General features: G+C 36.5%; 1 protein-coding gene across 1 annotated transcript in view; it reads left to right on the top strand.

Annotated features, from left to right (window-relative positions):
- wnk1b (WNK lysine deficient protein kinase 1b) overlaps positions 1–21,199 on the top strand; it is a gene marked incomplete at both ends in the record, with an annotated part of 239,842 nt that overhangs the window by 105,787 nt on the left and 112,856 nt on the right. The window contains one exon of the mRNA XM_079551457.1: positions 19,195–19,367. Within this exon, the coding sequence (XP_079407583.1) occupies positions 19,195–19,367 (173 nt within the window). The remainder of the gene's footprint in view (positions 1–19,194; positions 19,368–21,199) is intronic.

Here is a 21,199-nt window from a genome sequence, read left to right as displayed (position 1 = left end):
GTCTAACGCGGCTCCTCGTTGTTTAATCCGCTTATACCAGGGTCCCACAAACCTAACATTTATAATAAATGTGTTTTTCATTGACTAAAGTCACTAAATCTGCCAGACTACGGGACTATTTTGTGTGGGTTATTAGCCGGTCACTGAAGGCTGGTCTCAGAGCGAGTCATTCTCCGCAGCTATTACGAGGATCTCAGTCAGGCTCAACGACACAACATCAGCACAGAATCACAACACAACAGGACTAACCCGGAAACACTTTTCCCTGGAAGGAAACACCGATATGCGCCACTCGTGGGAAACTGTCCTTAACGTAGATGATCAAGTACGAAAAGGAAGATTTAGTCTTTACTGGCCGGGCTTTTGCTTGTACCTGAACAACATCATTTCCAAACAGCAGCACTTGAGGAGAAAGTGTGGCTTCTTCTCTAAATCGAGCTCCTCAGTCAGAATGTGCCTCTATTTAGGAGGGTTTTTTTCAGTTATATCCCAAAAAAAACTCAAGTCTCATGATGTTTTCTACCTCTGAGCAGGAAAAAAACCCACGCGGCTCCTGAACAAGAGCTCCTCTGTGCCGTTTCGGGTCATATAAATCTAATAATCACTCCGGGCGGCCTCGCTGAATGCGCTTCGCTGCTCGATCCGTTGTAGAAATGCGTCTATAATTGACTTGGTAATATTGATAATGGATTAGGGATGAGGGAGGACCCCCCCTGAAGAGACTGACTGGCTCCTTTCATACTTGCTGACCCTCATGTAAAGTGCTCTGAAGGAGGTGTTAGGCGTTGGTAAAGTGCTGCTGGGAAATGTGATATTCGGGCTTTCAGGCAGTCAGATGACCGGCCTCTGGTCACGTGACCCTGGTCATGTGGTCGCATAAAGTGGAGTGAGCTAATGGCTTTTATCTGTTTCCACATATGGCCCCCTGGAAGGAAGTACGCGAGCATTCAGCGCCAGCTTCTGGGAGTTATTTCAAAATAAAATGAGAGTTAATGCTTTGCTGTTGCACTGCAAAAAGTGCCCGACTAAAAACAAAGAATAAAATCTTAAAATCAGACGTTTTGTCTTGTTTTAAGGAAACAATTCTGCCAATGGGGTCAGCATTTTTTTCTTGCTAAGAATTCTTATTTCTAGAATATTTTTCTCATCATAAAACAAGAAAGAAACACTAAATTTAAGCAAATAAAGCTAGAATTAAGCAAAATGTCCTCAGAAAATGGAATAATTTAAGGAAAACATTCTTATTTAGTGAAAAATTGTGGATATTTTACTTAAATGTTGCTTGATTTCAGTAAAATGTTCTAAATTACTCACATTTTTGAGCAAAATGTTCTTAATAAATACTAATATTTAAGGAAAGTATTGCCGCGCCCGGAGACCCGCCTCCATGATGTGGAGCCAGGCTGATGGTCAGAATCACCTGCTGGAGGATTCACCTATTGTACATGTTTTTAGTGGCAGACACGGGGAGAACATGCTCCACACAGAAAGGCCCCGTCCTGGTGGGAATCGAACCCAGGACCTTCGAGCTGTGAAGCTGAGGCTCTAACCGCTGTGCCACCGAGCCGCCCACTTTAAAGAATGGAATGTTTTATCTCTCTGTGAGAATCAGTTCTTACATTAAGTAAATATTTATCTTAGTTTTTCTTAATATAAGAAAACATATTCTTTGTCGAAAACTGAAGAAGATTCAAAAAGTTTTTCTTTCTTGTTACAAGAAAAATTATCATGTTTTTAGTAAATTTATCTGAACAAGAAATGGCTAGATTTTATTTCCTAAAACAAGATTTTTTTTCTCAAGAAAACTTTTCTCGGCAAAACTTTATTACTTTTTAGGGAAAAAATAAGAACTTATTTCTTAAAGTAAGACATTTTTTACTTGCTTAGAATCCACTTTTTGCAGTGTGGGTTTGTGTCGAGATTCACCATTTTGTCATTGAATGAACTGAGCCCAAATCAAGGCCTTAACACTTTGAGGCTGTTTTGGGGATTTAGCTCTAAAGTGCCAACAATCCAGACAATCCAGACCATTTTTCATGATATCTGTAGCACCACAGTGTATTCTATGTTATGTCTGTGGACACAGGCTGTGGCTGGTTTAAAAGGTGAGACTATAAGTTCTCTGTAGGTGAAAACTGTTTAATTCTAGAACCTAATTCTGAGAAATCTAAGCTAGGCTAGTTTTGATCAAAATCACTGATTTTTTCTAGAAACGGAGATAATGCATGTTTTATGAAACTCTCTCCTTTCTGATTAACTCCTCTCTCCAACTCTCTCCTCTGTGGACGGACACTAACGTTATGTGACGAGGCAATGCCTAAATATCTCAGTTTCAAGCAAATTTTCAACAACAACATTGTTGACATTAGGGCTGCAATTAACGATTATTTTAATTAATTAAATCGCTTGGCTATGAAAGGTGCATGAAAATTGTATTTTTTGTTATCACATAAAGCTAAAGTGGCGCCGCTTGAGGACATGTTGATGGAGTAAACTTAAAGTAAACGTTTGTAGGAGGCTCTTTGTGCTGATGCTGCTTTGTGATTGGACGAGACAAAGACAGATATTTATGAAATTTAGAATGTACAAAACACTGCAGACCCTCACTTTAAAAACAAAGTAGGTTTTCATCCACATTACATAATTTTTATGTCTTCTTAGCTCTATTTTAGTCTGTGTTCACTAGAAAACGATCGATTACTAAAATAGTTGACAACTATGTTAGTAATCGGTTAGTTGTCGATTAATCGATTAATCGTTTCAGGCCTAGTTGACATGTTTTGAAACACCGCGTGTATCGATCTTTTTTCATGGCGCATTTAAACAGCCTGGTTCTGGATTGAAGACTTTAACAGGATGTCTCTCAGTCGTCCTTGGAAAAACTCAGAGAAATGTTACAGCAGCACTAAGTAACTCTTCCCCTAGAGGCCATAAGCTCAACTGCAGGTGTAGTAGCAAGTTACGATTTTTTAACTTATTAATTGTCTTGGAGAGTAAATCCTACGCTGACAGGAAAGGTGAAGGGAGAGAGGGTTACTGTGCATCCAATTACACAATGGAAATATTTTTTTCACTCAAACTTGGCTGTAAATACTGTTTAAAGTGGTGCTAGCTCACAGTTAGCCTTGTCTGTTAGCCTGTTAGCTTCTTCTTTGTGATTCCATTAGTGTGTATTGGTGACTCCGGTCCGGTGGCAGTCAAGTTGCAATTGTGGTTTTCTGGCCAGAGACACCAGGGGGCGATGAAAGACCCTCCAATCATCCCATAAACACTTGTATCACCCCCACAGGGACTACGGGGAGGGTTTATTAAGGTAAAAACGTTACTTAGTGCTGCTTTAAACAACTACAGTATATTCAGGAAATCATATTAGAGAGGCTTGAAACGAAAGAACCAAAATGACACCTTTGAGGGAATAATGTCACACCACATTCTCCAAAACCTGAGTAGTTAACTTTGCACTCGTCAATTTAAAAAAAAAAGAAGCCAAATCACAAAAATAGATCAAAACAATGTGACTGCTTTCTACGTTTTTGTGAGAAATAAAGTCTGTGGCGACTGACGAAAGCTTCAAATACGTCAAACACAATGAAAAGCTCCTAGTCTAAACACTTGTATAACCCCCACAGGGTTTATTAAGGTAAACACGTTACTTAGTGCTGCTGTAAAATCTCAACTGTTTCAATCCTTTCATGTGAAGCTGCTCTGCTTTGCTCCAGAGAGCGAGAGACCACGCCCCCTCGAACTAAAAAAAGAGAAAAGAAACGCAATAATATCTGAATTGTCCAGATCGTGACTTCTCTCAAGCTTTTGACCGTCATTTATTTCACTTCTGTTCATCACACTTCAAAAAGTGAATATCAAGCATTGGCTTAAATGACTTGAACTGAGGAAATGTTTCTTGTTTTGAGCGGTTTTCACTCATTTAGACACTTTTCCTGATCGGACCGAGTTTGCTTTGCTTGTTTGAGGACATTTCACACCAGTTCTAGGGTAAATCTCGCTTGAAATAAGAAAGTAAAATTGCCAATGAGATAAGACCAACTTTCTTTCCCCATTGGCAAAGAAAATGACCTGAAATAAGGACGAAATGTATCGAAACGAGTCAGAAACATCTCAGAACAAGTGAAATAATCCAGGACAAATGCCCAACAACTTCTTAACTCGTCAAAACAACTCAAATTTGGATTATTGTGCTCAAATTGAGATGTTTATACTGATCTAGTTAAACACTTTTTGCAGTGCACTGAGCAAAACCACACATAAGGTGTCTTAGTGTCGAGTTTCATGATTTTAAATAATGGTTCAATAATCCAATGTGCAGAGACTCATTTTCATGAAAACTACATAACGTTCCCACAGGAAGAGTCCCAAAAGAAGCACATGCAGCTGGGTTTGTTATGTCACGGGGAAAACAAAAGTGAGCACACGGAAACCAGCTGACGGCTCGTTCATTTGTCGTCTCTCTGTTATAGTGGATTCATGAGGCGCAGATCAGAGGGAATATGTTATTACAGAATATCTTTGGAAAACGTTCATACCAGTTTGCTTCCTTTAGACATGGCTGATCATATATAAGACTAGGGCTGTGCAATTAATCGAAATTCGATTACGATTTCGATTACAACAGTAAACGATTACAAAATTAGCATAATCGCAAAAAATCGATTATAATTTTTTTTTTTTTTTATTTCCTAATTTTTAATTTTTGGATTTTTGTCTTTTTTTTAATGGATTTTTGTCACTTTTTTGATGGATTTCTGTCTTTTTTTGATGGATTTTTGTCTTTTTTTTGATGGATTTTTGTCTTTTTTTGATGGATTTTTGTCTTTTTTTTATGGATTTTTGTCTTTTTTTGATGGATTTTTGTCTTTTTTTTGATGGATTTTTGTCACTTTTTTGATGGATTTCTGTCTTTTTTTGATGGATTTTTGTCTTTTTTTTATGGATTTTTGTCACTTTTTTGATGGATTTTTGTCACTTTTTTAATGGATTTTTGTCTTTTTTTTTGATGGATTTTTGTCTTTTTTTGATGGATTTTTGTCTTTTTTTTTTGATGGATTTTTGTCTTTTTTTAATGGATTTTTGTCTTTTTTCTGCTGGATTTTTGTCTTTTTTTTGATGGATTTTTGTCTTTTTTTTAATGGATTTTTGTCACTTTTCTGATGGATTTTTTTTTTAAAGGCAACAAATAATCGTTTGAATAATCGTGATTTCAATTATGACAAAAATAATCGTGATTATTATTTTGTCAATAATCGAGCAGCCCTATATAAGACTTCCATGCTTTGTATCTAATGAAAAAGCTGTTTTATCCTCCGTGAACGTGCAGCTCGTCTCATGTTTTCTACATCCCCGTCTCTGTATTGCTCATAAAGTTGTGTTTTTTTTGCGCCCGGTCTTCCATTTAAAGTGCCGTCGTCCGTAACGTGGGTGTGAGAGAAGTCGGAGACGCTCGCTCGGCCTTTTTTCCGACTTGTTTCCCGGCGTCACATGATCCGGATCCGAGCGCACAGCATGAGATCATCTCCCGCAGCCGCTCACAAGACTTTCTGATCATTCATGACCTGAGTCGATCGACCAGCGGATGGTTTTCTGGTGCCGAGGTCAAGAGGAGGAAATGTGCAATATCCTGATTGTGATGAAGGGTCACACGCCACTGGTGAGGAAGCTGCTGTGGGGATTTAAAGGACATTAAAGGGATGTTTCAGGATGTTTGATGTAGGGCCGCATTTCCTAGTTATCCAGAGTGGACTGGAAGAGCACAGTAGGGCCACTGGTCCCGCCTCTCACTTTACCTTAGCCTTACCCCCGGGCGTAACTGAGCTTTACCCAAATCTAAAAGCTTAACCTCTTAACTCCCGCCTGAATCGAGAGGATCTTTTTCCTCACGTCAGCAGATTTTTTTTCCATCATTTTTTGGTTGGGTATTCAACTTATTTTTGTCAAATTTTTTGTCATTTTTTCATCTATTTTTTATCAGATTTTTGTCACTTTTTTGTCACTTTTTTGGTCAAATTTTTATCACATTTTTGTCATTTTTTTGTCACTTTTTTGTCATTTTTTGTCATTTTTTGTCACATTTTTGTCAAATTTTTATCACATTTTTATCACATTTTTGTCACATTTTTGTCACATTTTTGTCATTTTTTGGGTCAAATTTGTATCACTTTTTTGTCATTTTTTGTCATTTTTTGTCACATTTTTGTCAAATTTTTATCACATTTTTATCACATTTTTGTCACATTTTTGTCACATTTTTGTCATTTTTTTGGTCAAATTTTTATCAAATTTTTATCAAATTTTTGTCATTTTTTTGTCATTTTTCTGTCACTTTTTGTCATTTTTTTGTCACATTTTCATCAATTTTTCGTCACTTTTTTGCCAAACTTTTCTCACTTTTTTGTCACATTTCCATCATTGTTTCCGTCTCAGTTTTGTCACTATTTTCACACCTTTTTTCCAGAAGCTTTTGGATTGGGGTAAAGCCAAACTGGAGAAAATGTGCTCGGTTCAGGCGGGAGTTAAGGGGTTAAAAGAAAAGTGTCCAAAAACCAAAATGTGCTGGAAAAGCAACAAAATGTGACGAAAACGTGACGACAAAGCGATGAAAAAAAGCGATGAAAAACAACATGAAAACGAAAAAGTGACAAAAAAGCAGCGACAACGCGACAAAAAGTTCCCGTCACTTTTCTAGATCTTAGCTTTCAAATTAGGCGTTACAGTGTCGCTCTCCAGTCAAGAAGCCTTTAGATTTGGGCAAAGCCGAACTGGAGAAAATGCTCTGGGTTAAGGCGGGGGGTCAGAGGTTCACATGTGTATTTGTGGAAGTGTCACATTTACGCTGATTCGGGCCAGACTGACCAGAGTCCAGGGCTGGTTTTCAGTTCCGGTCCGGCCCTGGCCTCAGGTCCTCTGTGCTCGGGTCAAACTGTTTTTAACTGCAGCTACTAGTTACCATAGACATGCACTAGCCTAGCACTAGCCTAGCACCGCTAAACTCATCAAATATAAGGACTGCATGAATTTAAAATATATATATCTCCAGAAATCAATGAGGCCCTTTGTCAAAAATCCTGAAACATCCCTTTAATTCTGACATTACACAAAGGAAGTGCCGTCTATAAATGATCGCACACTCGGTCTCTTTTTAAAACACGCTTTAGTTCATTTTTTCTTAAAGATCTAAGTTCTGTTTCAGCTCAGGAGACGGGGAGTTCTAGAGTTTAGCGCCTGGACAGTAAAGGTCCAAAGGTCTTTTTCTGTGGGCACTTTCACATTTCCAGCAGCTCTTCATGTGATGGAGCTCACGGATCGAAGTGGGACGATGAGCCGTCCGAGAACAGCAGGGGCTCGGCTACATTTAACATTAATGTTGAATTACAACATTTTATAAAATGTTCAGAGTTAAGGAAGTTTAACCTCTGCAATGCTCCACTCGAGCCACTTTTTAATCACACTTTCATTCATTTCTTCCACATTTTGTTACATTTTCATGTCTTTTTTTTACATATTTTTGTCAAATTTGTACAACTTTTTTGTCACATTTTTTTTTCAACTTTTTGTCACATTTTCAGTTTTTTTTTATTTTTTCCCCCCATTTTTACAACTTTTTTGTCACATTTTTTAAAAAAAAATCTCAATTTTTGTCACATTTTTATAACTTTTTTGTCACATTTCAGTTTTTTTTGTCACATTTTTATTTCTTTTTTTTCTTAAAAGTTTTGTCACATCAAAGCGCTTTTTCACCTACATTAGGCACTCAAAGCGCTTTACAGCAAGGATCCACTCACCCATTCATACTCTCATTCATACACCAATGCACGCAGACACTGGGGGCAATGTGGGTGAAGTGTCTTGCCCAAGGACACAACGACAATGTGCACTTTCAGGAAGTGAGATATAAATACAAATATTTTTCACAGTTTTATAACTTTTTTGTCACATTTCATTTTTTTTTTTTTTCAACTTTTTGTCACATTGTTTATTTTCTTCCCACATTTTCATCACATTTTAATTTCTATTTTTCCATATTTTTGTCAATTTTTCACAACTTTTTTGTCACATTTAAAAAAAAAAATCTCAATTTTTGTCACATTTTTATAACTTTTTTTTGTCACATTTCAGGTTTTTTTCCCCACATTTTTGTCACATTTTTTTTTTTTTTTTTTCAAATTTTTGTCACATTTTATTTTTTTTCTATTTTTGTCACAATTTTATTTCTTTTTTTTCTTAAAAGTTTTGTCACATTTTTATAACTTTTTTTCCCCCACATTTTCATTACTTTTTCTCCACATATTTTTCCACGTTTAAAAAGACGAGGACGGAACAAAAACGCTTCCAAAATCTGACACAAACAGAGCCACAAAAACGTGCTGGAAAAGCAACAAAAACACAACTAAAAATCACAGAAGAGCAACAAACTGTGAAGGTTCAAATGGCTCACACTCTTTTCCTACAAATACTTCATCCCCGATCGGGGCAGGGCTGTTTCAGAGGCTCTGTCGTATCTGAGGACGCTGAATAATGCCTGTGTTGTCGGGCAGCTCGGGCTCTGTTTATTTTGGGGGCAGTGATGTGCTAAATGTGTCCGCTAACATTACACGCTGGACTAGAGAAGAAGGTGAAAGAAAAGAGTGGAAGGAGTGTCTATAGCTTTAGCTTTCGCCCTTTGTGCCTGTAAAGAGTGTTTAAAAAGTGGCCACCTGGATTTGTGGGTTCAGCAGCTCTGTGAACCTAAAGAGTGAGATCAGCCGACGACCAGAACCTGAACATTCCCTGATGGGACGGCGTATTCATCAGGTTCAGATATTTTTGAATGATATTTTTGGCAGATTTTTCAAAATGTCTGGTCTGTAATCCTGGAAAAACATAAACACTCCAGCAGTGGCCTATTTTATTTTACTACTTTCGGTAGAGCTGCTCGATTATTGAAAAAATAATAATCCCGATTATTTTTGTCATAATTGAAATCACGATTATTCAAACGATTATTTGTTGCCTTTAAAAAAAAGTCTTTATTTTATTTATTTATATAAAAAACGATGCTGAATATTTTCTGTTTTCTGGACAGTCATAAAAGTACAAATGATTTCAAGTTTTCCTCGATTAAGGAGACGTCTCTGTTTCACACCTGCCCCCTGCTGCCCTCACACCTGCCCCCTGCTGCCCTCACACCTGCCCCCTGCTGGCCAGCCCTCACACCTGCACAAGTAAACTGAGCAGCGCGGCCTGATGACATCATCACACAGCGCTGTTTGTTTTTATGTCAGACAAAAGCCTGAGCCACGGCACGAGAAATGTGAAGGGAAAATAATCCCAGCGCCGTGAAATAATGCAAGAAAAAAAAAAAAATTCAATAAAAAAAAATAAAATAAAAAAAATTGAAAAAAAATGTGATTTTTTTTTGAAAAAAACAACTTTTTTTCCAATTATGCAAATTTTTTAATCGTTAAGTATAATAATCGAAATCGTAATCGAATTTTGATTATTTGCACAGCCCTAACTTTAGGTGATTCAGTCATAGTTTCTGTCCCAGCTTAATTAGTTGGCGTTAGCATTATTAGCATGCTGTTGCTAGCCGCGGCATTTTGCACAGCGAGCAAAAATACAATGTAACTCATGCCCCTAGAGGCCATAAGCGCCACTGCAGGTGTCGTAGCAAGTTGCAGTTTTTTACTCATTAATTGACCGTGAGAGTAAATACTGCACTGACAGAAAAGACAAAGGGACAGAGGGATATTGTTCATCCAATTACACAATGGAGATCATTTGTTTATACTCAAACTTGGCTGTAAATACTGTTTAATTGACGCTAGCCCGCACTTAGCGTTGCCAGTTAGCCTGTTAGCTTCTTCTTCGTGATTCCATAAGTGCAGTGGTTCCCAAAGTGGGGTGCGGGGCCCCCTGGGGGGCCTCAGAGACACTACAGGGGGCCCCCAAAGCTTGTCTACAAAACAAGTACAATGAAAAATTGTATTTTGAAAGGAAAAATGCATTTATGTGGACTTATGCACTAATTTAAGCCAGTATTTAGCCTACAGATGCTAGATGTTACTTCTTATGTCATTTTAGCTGCTGGCGAGACACTTTAGGTGAAAGTATTGATGTTTCCCGCAGTGGTGGAAGTGGAGATTTGTATCTGTTTTCCTCCCTTTACATCTTAGTTTTCATGTCAGATATAAAAATGATGATGTTTATTTGATGATGTTTTGTCTGCGAGGTGGGGGCGACCCGGAAGTAGAAAGGCCGTCTTTCCCGCGGGTTTTCATTCATAAATATTGACAGATTTGACATCCACGTGTCCTGCTAAGGGGCCCCGTGATGACGCTTTCACCCAAATATGGTGTTTTTCCTCCTACGAGACGCTGGAGCGGAAAAGTGGAAGAACGGGCCGAGCATGCGCACTCGCTACAAAACTTCAGGGCTGGTTTTCTCTGAATGAGAGAAGCCGCACTCGGGCAGAGCCTGAGCCCTTATAGAAGCTCCCACAGACTCCACACTTTACAGGCTGAGACACAACAACATTCTGAAGGTTTTTTCAGAGGGATTTTTTAATATCTAATTCCTAGCCTGATTTATTCAGCTTTGAAACCAAAAAAACAGGCGGAATTTGAGTTTTTACAGATTTTTTCACTGATGATTAGTTTATTGAAAAACTAAACAAAATATCCAAAATCCCCTCTGAAAAAATCTTAGTTACTAATATGTCAATAAAATAAAACCATAACATTTAATCTGGCTCAATTCATTATTTTGATTTCTCAAAATATAGGCAATTTTGGCCATTTTAATGCTCAAAATGCCTGATTTTTATGTGAAAACATAAAATGACAGAAAAAAGTTTCAAATTGATATCTCTACATATATTTTTTTTCCCCTATTCATCTGCAGTGTCTCGCCTTAAATAATAAGTTCCTTTAAACGGAGTAAATTATTATGATTTGGGGGACCCCGAGTGATTATCTGATGAATAAGGGGGCAGTGAAGTTGCAATTGTGGTTTTCTTGCCTGAAACACCAGGAGGCGATGAAAGACCCCCCCAGTCACCCCATTAACACTTGTATCACCCCCAGAGGGACCGAGGAAAGGGTTTATTAAGGTAAACAAGTGACTTAGTTCTGCTTTAACAGATTAGCAGCTAACCAGTTTTCATGGCGATGTTTCTCTTTCCCCCTGTGGCCGTGGGAGTTGTGGGAGGACTCGTTTTAAAGCCCTGACTTCCCTCATTCCAAAGCACGTTCTGTCCGGTACAAATCGGCTTTTACCGGCGCAAGATCGAGAGCCAATACTGTAAAATACTTTTGACATTGCAGAGGTTTATCCAGACAATGCAATCACAGCTTCTGACAAACCACCTGGTGAAATATCAGTGTTTCGTTTGACGGCTTTGTGTGTTTTTTTTGGCGAGACTCTAACCTTCCAAAAATCCATCAAAAAAGTGACAAAAATCCATCAAAAAAATGACAAAAATCCAGCAAAAAAGTGACAAAAATCCAGCAAAAAAAATGACAAAAATCCAGCAAAAAAGTGACAAAAATCCAGCAAAAAAATGACAAAAATCCAGCAAAAAAGTGACAAAAATCCATCAAAAATAGTGACAAAAATCCAGCAAAAAAGTGACAAAAATCCAGCAAAAATAGTGACAAAAATCCAGCAGAAAAAAAGACAAAAATCCATTAAAAAAGTGACAAAAATCCAGCAAAAAGTGACAAAAATCCATCAAAAAAGTGACAAAAATCCATCAAAAAAAAGACAAAAATCCAGCAAAAAAGTGACAAAAATCCATCAAAAAAGTGACAAAAATCCATCAAAAAAATGACAAAAATCCATCAAAAAAGTGACAAAAATCCAGCAAAAATAGTGACAAAAATCCAGCAAAAAAGTGACAAAAATCCAGCAAAAAAATGACAAAAATCCATCAAAAAAGTGACAAAAATCCATCAAAAAAAAGACAAAAATCCAGCAAAAAAGTGACAAAAATCCATCAAAAAAGTGACAAAAATCCATCAAAAAAATGACAAAAATCCATCAAAAAAGTGACAAAAATCCATCAAAAAAGTGACAAAAATCCATCAAAAAAGTGACAAAAATCCAGCAAAAATAGTGACAAAAATCCAGCAAAAAAGTGACAAAAATCCAGCAAAACAAATGACAAAAATCCATCAAAAATAGTGACAAAAATCCAGCAAAAAAGTGACAAAAATCCAGCAAAAATAGTGACAAAAATCCAGCAAAAAAGTGACAAAAATCCATCAAAAAAATGACAAAAATCCAGCAAAAAAGTGACAAAAATCCATCAAAAAAATGACAAAAATCCAGCAAAAAAGTGACAAAAATCCATCAAAAAAGTGACAAAAATCCATCAAAAAAATGACAAAAATCCAGCAAAAAAGTGACAAAAATCCATCAGAAAAGTGACAAAAATCCATCAAAAAAGTGACAAAAATCCATCAAAAAAGTGACAAAAATCCATCAAAAAAATGACAAAAATCCATTAAAAAAGTGACAAAAATCCAGCAAAAAAGTGACAAAAATCCAGCAAAAATAGTGACAAAAATCCATTAAAAAAGTGACAAAAATCCATCAAAAAAGTGACAAAAATCCATCAAAAAAGTGACAAAAATCCAGCAAAAAAGTGACAAAAATCCAGCAAAAAAGTGACAAAAATCCATCAAAAATAGTGACAAAAATCCATCAAAAAAGTGACAAAAATCCAGCAAAAATAGTGACAAAAATCCAGCAAAAAAGTGACAAAAATCCAGCAAAAAAATGACAAAAATCCATCAAAAAAGTGACAAAAATCCATCAAAAAAAAGACAAAAATCCAGCAAAAAAGTGACAAAAATCCATCAAAAAAGTGACAAAAATCCATCAAAAAAATGACAAAAATCCATCAAAAAAGTGACAAAAATCCATCAAAAAAGTGACAAAAATCCATCAAAAAAGTGACAAAAATCCAGCAAAAATAGTGACAAAAATCCAGCAAAAAAGTGACAAAAATCCAGCAAAACAAATGACAAAAATCCATCAAAAATAGTGACAAAAATCCAGCAAAAAAGTGACAAAAATCCAGCAAAAATAGTGACAAAAATCCAGCAAAAAAGTGACAAAAATCCATCAAAAAAATGACAAAAATCCAGCAAAAAAGTGACAAAAATCCATCAAAAAAATGACAAAAATCCAGCAAAAAAGTGACAAAAATCCATCAAAAAAGTGACAAAAATCCATCAAAAAAATGACAAAAATCCAGCAAAAAAGTGACAAAAATCCATCAGAAAAGTGACAAAAATCCATCAAAAAAGTGACAAAAATCCATCAAAAAAGTGACCAAAATCCATCAAAAAAATGACAAAAATCCATTAAAAAAGTGACAAAAATCCAGCAAAAAAGTGACAAAAATCCAGCAAAAATAGTGACAAAAATCCATTAAAAAAGTGACAAAAATCCATCAAAAAAGTGACAAAAATCCATCAAAAAAGTGACAAAAATCCAGCAAAAAAGTGACAAAAATCCAGCAAAAAAGTGACAAAAATCCATCAAAAATAGTGACAAAAATCCAAAATTGCCATTCCAATGCACGTTCTGTCCGGTACATATCGGCTTTTACCGGCGCAAGATCGAGACCCAATACTGTAAAATACTTTTGACATTGCAGAGGTTTATCCAGACGATGCAATCACAGCTTCTGACAAACCACCTGGTGAAATATCAGTGTTTTGTTTGACGGCTTTGTGTGTTTTTTTTGGCGAGACTCTAAACCTTCCACTTGCACCGCAGTGACTTCACTTTCCCCGTAACGTTTTGTCACAGTCGAGTCGGGGCAGGCAGGGTGACTAATCTCGGTGTGGAGAGATCACACACGCTGATACGAAGTCGCAGTTCATTACCGGGCGCTCTCTGCTGTGTTTGCCCAGGCGTGAGTGGTGAATGTGGAATGCCCGTTAAACTCTGGGCAGGACTTGTCAAATAGCTCGGTCTCCGGCTGCGGGACGGGCCGAGCGCGCCGGCCTCCGCTGGGTCGAGTGCTTTCTATTTGAAGCCGCTGTTATCAGGCCCAGAACACGCCGGGCCACGGAGGCGAACCCGCGGAGAGACGTGTCCTCGGGGGGTGGTGACGTTTGGAAGTGCTCGGTTACATGGGAAAAAACACGCGACAGGGAATCTGCATTGTGTCCCGGGAAAGGGAGGTTTTGAGTGGCGGAAGTTGTGCTTTGTGCAGGATTTTTAACCTCTTAAAGCTGGGGTACCTGATTTTTTTCTGTTCAGTGACATTTTTTGTTGTTTCTAGCTCTCACAGTCCCTCCTGTGTATTCAAATTGTTCAAAGAATGTAATTATATGCACATTTCACACCCATATACAGCATTGAGTGGTGACAAAGTGAAGCAGGGGCGGCCACCCCCAAGATGAATTCCACTAATTTAGATTAGACTATCCATCCATTGCTCAATAAAACTTCAGGTGAAGACAATACAACAACGTCTGTGATTTGCTGTGTTTCCAACATAGTCTGAGGTGGCAAAAAGAAATGTATTTTCTACAGCACCAAAAAAATCAGGTACCCAGCTTTAACTCCCGCCTGGATCTTTTTGGTCGTCAGATTTTTTTTTCCATTATTTTTTTGTTGGGTATTCAACTCATTTCTACTCTTTTGTAACTTTTTTCGCATTTTTTTTTATCAATTTTTTGTCATTTTTTCATTTTTTTGTCACATTTTTGTCATTTTTTTTGTCATTTTTTTAATTCATTTTTTGTCATTTTTTGGTCATTTTTTAAATAAATGTTTTGTCATTTTTTGTCATTTTTTCGTAATTTTTTTTAATCAATTTTTTGTCATTTTTTCGTCACATTTTTGTCATTTTTTGTTATTTTTTTGTCATTTTTTTGTCACATTTTTGTCATTTTTTCGTCATTTTTTGTCATTTTTTTGTCACTTTTTTGTCATTTTTTTGTCACTTTTTTATCATTTTTTTTTATCATTTTTTCGTCATTTTTTCGTCGTTTTTTCGTCATTTTTTTATCAATTTCTTGTGACATTTTTGTGACATTTTTGCCACTTTTTCATCAATTTTTCATCACTTTTTTGCCAATGTTTCTCACTTTTTTGTCACATTTCCATCATTTCCATTGTCTCAGTTTTGTTGCTATTTTCACACCTTTTTCCCAGAAGCTTTTGGATTGGGGTAAAGCCAAACTGGAGAAAATGTGCTCGGATCAGGCGGGAGTTAAGGGGTTAAACTAGGAGGAGCAGGAGGAGGGGCAGGAGGAGCAGGAGGGGCAGGAGGAGCAGGAGGGGCAGGAGGGGCAGGAGGGGCCGGAGGGGACCGGGCCACACCTCGGGTTACAAAGAGGTGGCAAATGCCTGATACTTTTCCAGAGAATTTCCAGGAACTTTCAATGGGAACTTCAGCTCGGACGTTGTGAGAGTTTTTTATTATATTTGTGCATTTTGTTGTTGAATAAACGGCTGGTGAAGCGTCAGCCACACATTACATAAAACCTGAGTGATGTCGCACCCCAGACCCGTGATGGATGAGGCGGTGAAGTTTTATATCATGATTTAGTTTTATCACACTGTGGTTAAAGTCACTGTCTCGAACTCCTGACAGGCGAGGAGTGGGCGGGGCCTGTGTCTGACGCCGCTGCATTAAACAGAACAGACCTAAATGATAGAGTAATAAATATATACTTCACACACTGGATGAATATTTGAATACATGGAATGAGTTTAGTCCATTTCACACAAAGCTCTGAACCTAAACCACCGTCCTCTTCAAACCCTGGTGCTCAGACGATGAAGATGACGAGACTTTTCTTCTCTGCTGTGATGGATCCAGTATTTCAGTGATAACTATTAAACCAGGTGCTGCAGTTTATACCTGTCTGGGTAACACTTTATTTTACACAATGCAGTACAATGTAATGTGCTGTAACAGTGTGGAATAAACTTGTACCTAAACTATTTTATCGTTTTAGCTGTATATAGTTTGGTTTCACTTGATATTATTATATTAAATTTATATGTACTTGTAGTTTGGAGGTACATAAGTAATAAGACAAAGGGCCGTACACTCTAGTCTGTAAATTTCAGTGTTTTACAAATTTAAAAATAATAGTATTTTGTTGAAAAGTCCCTCCCGTCACTGATTTCTGACTCGAATCAGAATAAACGGGATGCCACTTTGACCAATGAGACGAGCTTTCTTGTGTCTGGTCCAATCAGGAAAGAAGGAGGAGGAGCTTGATCGTTTACTTCTGAAAATTCAGCTCTTGCTCTCCTCATTTTGCAGTGCTTACATACAATGGGAGAGGCCAAATGCTAACAACATCTTTGGTCGTTTTGCTTGACTGAGGGCGCACGCAAAGACCATGGCATGAGACCCATGTATGCTCATTAACATGCACTGTCCCATTTTTATGTTAGGTATTCAACTCATTTTTGTTTTTTGTCATATTTTGTCACATTTTTGTCATTTTTTTTGTCACATTTTTGTCATTTTTTTGTCATTTTTTTGTCACATTTTTGTCACATTTTTGTCACATTTTTGTCACATATTTGTAATTTTTTTGTCACATTTTTGTCACATTTTTGTAATTTTTTGTCAAATTTTTATCACATTTTTGTCATTTTTTTGTCACATTTTATCACATTTTTGTCATTTTCTTCCCTGTTCAGTTCCCACGTATTCCCATAAAATCTCTTGGAAAATTCCCAGCGTTGAACATTCCCAGGATTTTGCAGCCTGAGCCGCACCGTGAGTCCCACTCGCACGGCCTGAGGCAGAAAACACAAAAACAACTGTTTGATTTAATGTTACTTATAATAATGAGGTCCCACGCTTGAATACTTGGTTGTAGGGGTACCACTAAAAACATGTACAATAGGCCAGGATGAATGTGTTAGAGAGTGTGCATGGGGGACGACGGATGGAAATTAGCCCAAGGGTCCAATCGGTGTGGCTTGTTTACATGCATGAGACCCATGTGCTCATTAGCATGCACTGTCCCAATCAATCAATCAATCATCAACATCCCCCTTGTATTGATGATGGGAGAGTGTGACCACTGCACAAATCTGTCTCCAGCACATCCCCAAATAAGAACAGCAGCGCCTTAGACAATGTCTCTTATGAATGAGTGAAGTTTATTCGGTTACGAAACATAAAACAAAAAGTCTGTTCTGCAAATTCATCACAGACGAGGCGGGAAACCGAAAAGGCTGTTTACAAAACAACAAAACAACTACCCATCAAATATATATACAGTATATTATATATATACTTATACATACACACATATACAGTACACATATTATTTTTTCTTTACTAAAATAAATGGATGTTCATAGGAAAACAAAATTGTTACAAATAAAAAAGTAAAAAAACAACAACTTTTGTGGTAATTGGCGACAGTACTAAAAATAAAAATGATTCTTTTATTATTGATATTACTAGAAGTATTAAGTGTGTTTGACTTGACATGTTAAGTTAACTTTAATTAAACATGAGCTTTAGAGTAGCACTACGCAAACTAGTGAGTTTTCTAATATCGGCACTACTTAAACAATTGAGTTTTCTACTAGTACTTCCCTTAATAAGTGAAGTTCATTATACATAAACAAATTAGTTTTGAAATATTGAATACTTAAACACATTAGCTGGCTATGACTCAACATAGTAATTTGTGACATTTTTTACTTTTGAGTTTACTCTACTAAATCAGTTATTTTTGGGTTTTGGGTCAATTACTCAAACCATTTGATGGGAATCGGTTTCCTCAAACGATTTAAGTGTATTGAACTTATCCGGGTTTACAGTGTAATGCATGAGCTTAACTTAACCACATTTCCTTAAGCATTTTTTGTATATTTCTCAAAGATTAAGGTTTTAAACTGTTTTTTGAAATAATGAATGGAATTGCTCCTCTTCAGATCGTCGTTGAGATCGTTCCACAAGTCGACCCCTTTGACCGAAATAGTGTCATTTTAAAGTTTGTTTTTTAAACATGTTTTCTCTCCTCAGGTTATATTTCTGGTCCCAAACAGACAAAGTATATTTTCAGGCAGTATTTTCCTGTGGACTTTGTACATAAACACAGCGGTTCAGACTGACTCCATCACAGAATTTAAGTGCTTTTTGTCACATTTTTGTCACATTTTTGTCACATTTTTGCCATTTTTTTGTCACATTTTTACCATTTTTTGTCACATTTTTGTCACATTTTTGTCACATTTAAAAAAAAAAATTTGTCACATTTTTTCGTCGATTTTTTGTCACTTTTTTTGTCACATTTTTGTAATTTTTTTGTCACTTTTTTGTAATTTTTTCGTCAATTTTGTAATCTTTTTTTTTGTCATTTTTTTGTCACATTTTTGTCGCATTTTTGTCATTTTTTTGTCACTTTTTTGTCACATTTTTGTCACATTTTTGTCACATTTTTGCCATTTTTTTGTCACATTTTTACCATTTTTTGTCACATTTTTGTCACTTTTTTTGTCACATTTTTGTAATTTTTTTGTCACTTTTTTGTCATTTTTTCGTCAATTTTTTAATCTTTTTTTTTGTCATTTTTTTGTCACATTTTTGTCGCATTTTTGTCATTTTTTTGTCCATTTTTTAATCATTTTTTTGTCATTTTTTTGTCACTTTTTTGTCGCATTTTTGTCACTTTTTTGTCGCATTTTTGTCATTTTTTTGGCACATTTTTGTCACTTTTTTGTCGCATTTTTGTCATTTTTTTGGCACATTTTTGTCATTTTTTTGTCACATTTTTGTCACATTTTTTTGTCACATTTTTGTTATTTTTTCGTCAATTCATCACACAATTTAATTGCTTTAAATTTCCAGAATATTGCCTTTGTTGCTTCATTACACGGTGAACGATTGACTTTCCTTATGGCTTTTTTTTGTAGAATAAAAACAGGTTTTGTGTTTGTAGCGAAGGCGCCCCCATATTTCAACACAACAGGTGATGGATGGAACAAAAAGAGCTAATACAGAATATACAGAGCTTTATGTAACACAGCTGTTGTTTTGGACAGTTTGGATTGAACATGAGCGGTGTTTTCATTCACCCTTTCTCGCTCCACATCATCAATCTTTAGGCTCATGCTGGTTTTAATTAGTCTCGTATCTATTTCTAAACCTCGTCCTGTATTATCTGACTTCATGTTGTCATCTTGTGTTGTGTGCAGGACCGTAAGCTGTCCAAGTCGGAGCGGCAGCGGTTCAAAGAGGAGGCCGGCATGCTGAAGGGGCTGCAGCATCCCAACATTGTGCGCTTTTACGACTCCTGGGAGGGGCCGTGCAAAGGGAAGAAGTGCATTGTTCTGGTGACGGAGCTCATGACGTCTGGCACGCTCAAAACGTGAGTAACTCTGAGGAACTCTGAGGAACTGTGAGGAACTCTGAGGAACTCTGAGGAACTCTGAGGAACTCTGAGCGACTCTGAGGAACTCTGAGGAACTCTGAGGAACTCTGAGCGACTCTGAGGAACTCTGAGGAACTCTGAGCGACTCTGAGCGACTCTGAGTGACTCTGAGCGAAGAAACCGTTATGTGCTTTGTTTTTGTGCAAAACCTCTGAAACCTGAGAGGAAAATGTGGCGGCGCCGTAAACGTACAGCACGGAGTATAATTTATTTGGCTCATATTTGATTAGCAGGGGCGGGACCGGAAAACAGCCCTGGACTCTGACCAGCCCGGCCCAAATTAGTGTAAATGTGACACTTCCACAAATACATATTTTAACCTCTTACTGAACCGATCTGAACCGAGAGGATCGTTTTCCTCACGTCATCAGATTTTTTTTCCATCATTTTTTTGTTGGGGATTCAGCTCATATTTGTGACTTTTTTGTCATTTTTTTGTCATTTTTTTGTCATTTTTTGTCACATTTTTAAAAAAAAAATCCTTTTTTTTTTGTCTTTTTTTCTTTTTCATTTTTTGTCACATTTTTTTTCTTTTTTCTTTTTTTTTCTTTTTTTTTTCATTTAAATTTTGTGTCACCTTTTTCTTCATTTTTTTGTCCTTTTTTCATTATTTGTAAAAAAAAATTGTCTTTTTTTTGTTGTTTTTTTGGGTCATTTTTTTCAGTTTTTTGTCATTTTTTTTCACATTTTTGTCACATTTTTGTCATTTTTTGTCACAATTTTTGTCACATTTTTGTCATTTTTTGTCACATTTTTTGTCATTTTTTTGTCATTTTTTGTCACATTTTTTGTCACATTTTTGTCATTTTTTGTCACATTTTTTGTCATTTTTTGTCACATTTTTTTTTTGTTTATTTGTCTTTTTTTGTAATTAAATTTTTTGTCATTTTTTTGTCTTTTCTTCATTTTTTTGTCCTTTTTAAATTTCTTTTTTCTTTTTTAAATTTTTGGTCATTTTTTGTCACATTTTTTGTCATTTATTTGTCTTTTTTTTATTTTTTATTTTTTATTTTTTGTCACATTTTTGTCTCGTTTCCATCATCGTTTTCGTCTCAGTTTTGTCGCTATTTTCCCACCTTTTCCCCAGAAGCTTTTGGATTGGGGTAAAGCCAAACTGGAGAAAATGTGCTCGGTTCAGGTGGGAGTTAAGGGGTTTTTAACCTCTGACCCCCCCTTACCGCCTGAACATTAACGAGTGCTTTTTCCCCAGTTCGGCTTTTTATTATTATTTTTTTGATCGGCATCATCAGCAAAAAGAGCGGGAAAGGCGGTCGTAGAAACAGAAGCAAAATCATTCATATAAATAATAAATAATGATAAATTTCTGGCTATTTTGATGCTTTTCTTTTTAGCTTTTAGATTTGGGTAAAGCTGGGTTGAGGCGGGACCGGTGGCCCCTCTGTGCTCTTCCAGAACGGACACATGGCCAGTCCACCCCTGCTGATTAAACTATCGGGCTGGTACTGTACAAAAAAAAATATATATACCAGTACTTCAGCGATACTCGGTTTTCGATATCGATGCCTGAACAATACTTTATTCGATGCCTTTATTAAAACATTTCTCATCTAAAGCCGGAAAACAGAACAATAATGTGTGTTAAATCTTGAAATGTACAATATCGGGCTCATCTCTAATGTCAAGAAATGTGTGAAAAATTGGGAATAATTTGGGGAAAAAATACGGGAAAAATTGGAAGAAATTGCGGCAAAATAAGAAGAAAAAAAAATTGGAGAAAAAATTGGAGAAAATTGGAAAAATGTGTAAAA

Source organism: Gobius niger (assembly GCF_951799975.1).
Source record: "Gobius niger genome assembly, chromosome: 2".
Classification (NCBI taxonomy): Eukaryota; Metazoa; Chordata; class Actinopteri; order Gobiiformes; family Gobiidae; genus Gobius; species Gobius niger.
Note: the sequence above shows the minus strand (reverse complement) of the source record. Positions and strands in the feature narration are given on the sequence as shown.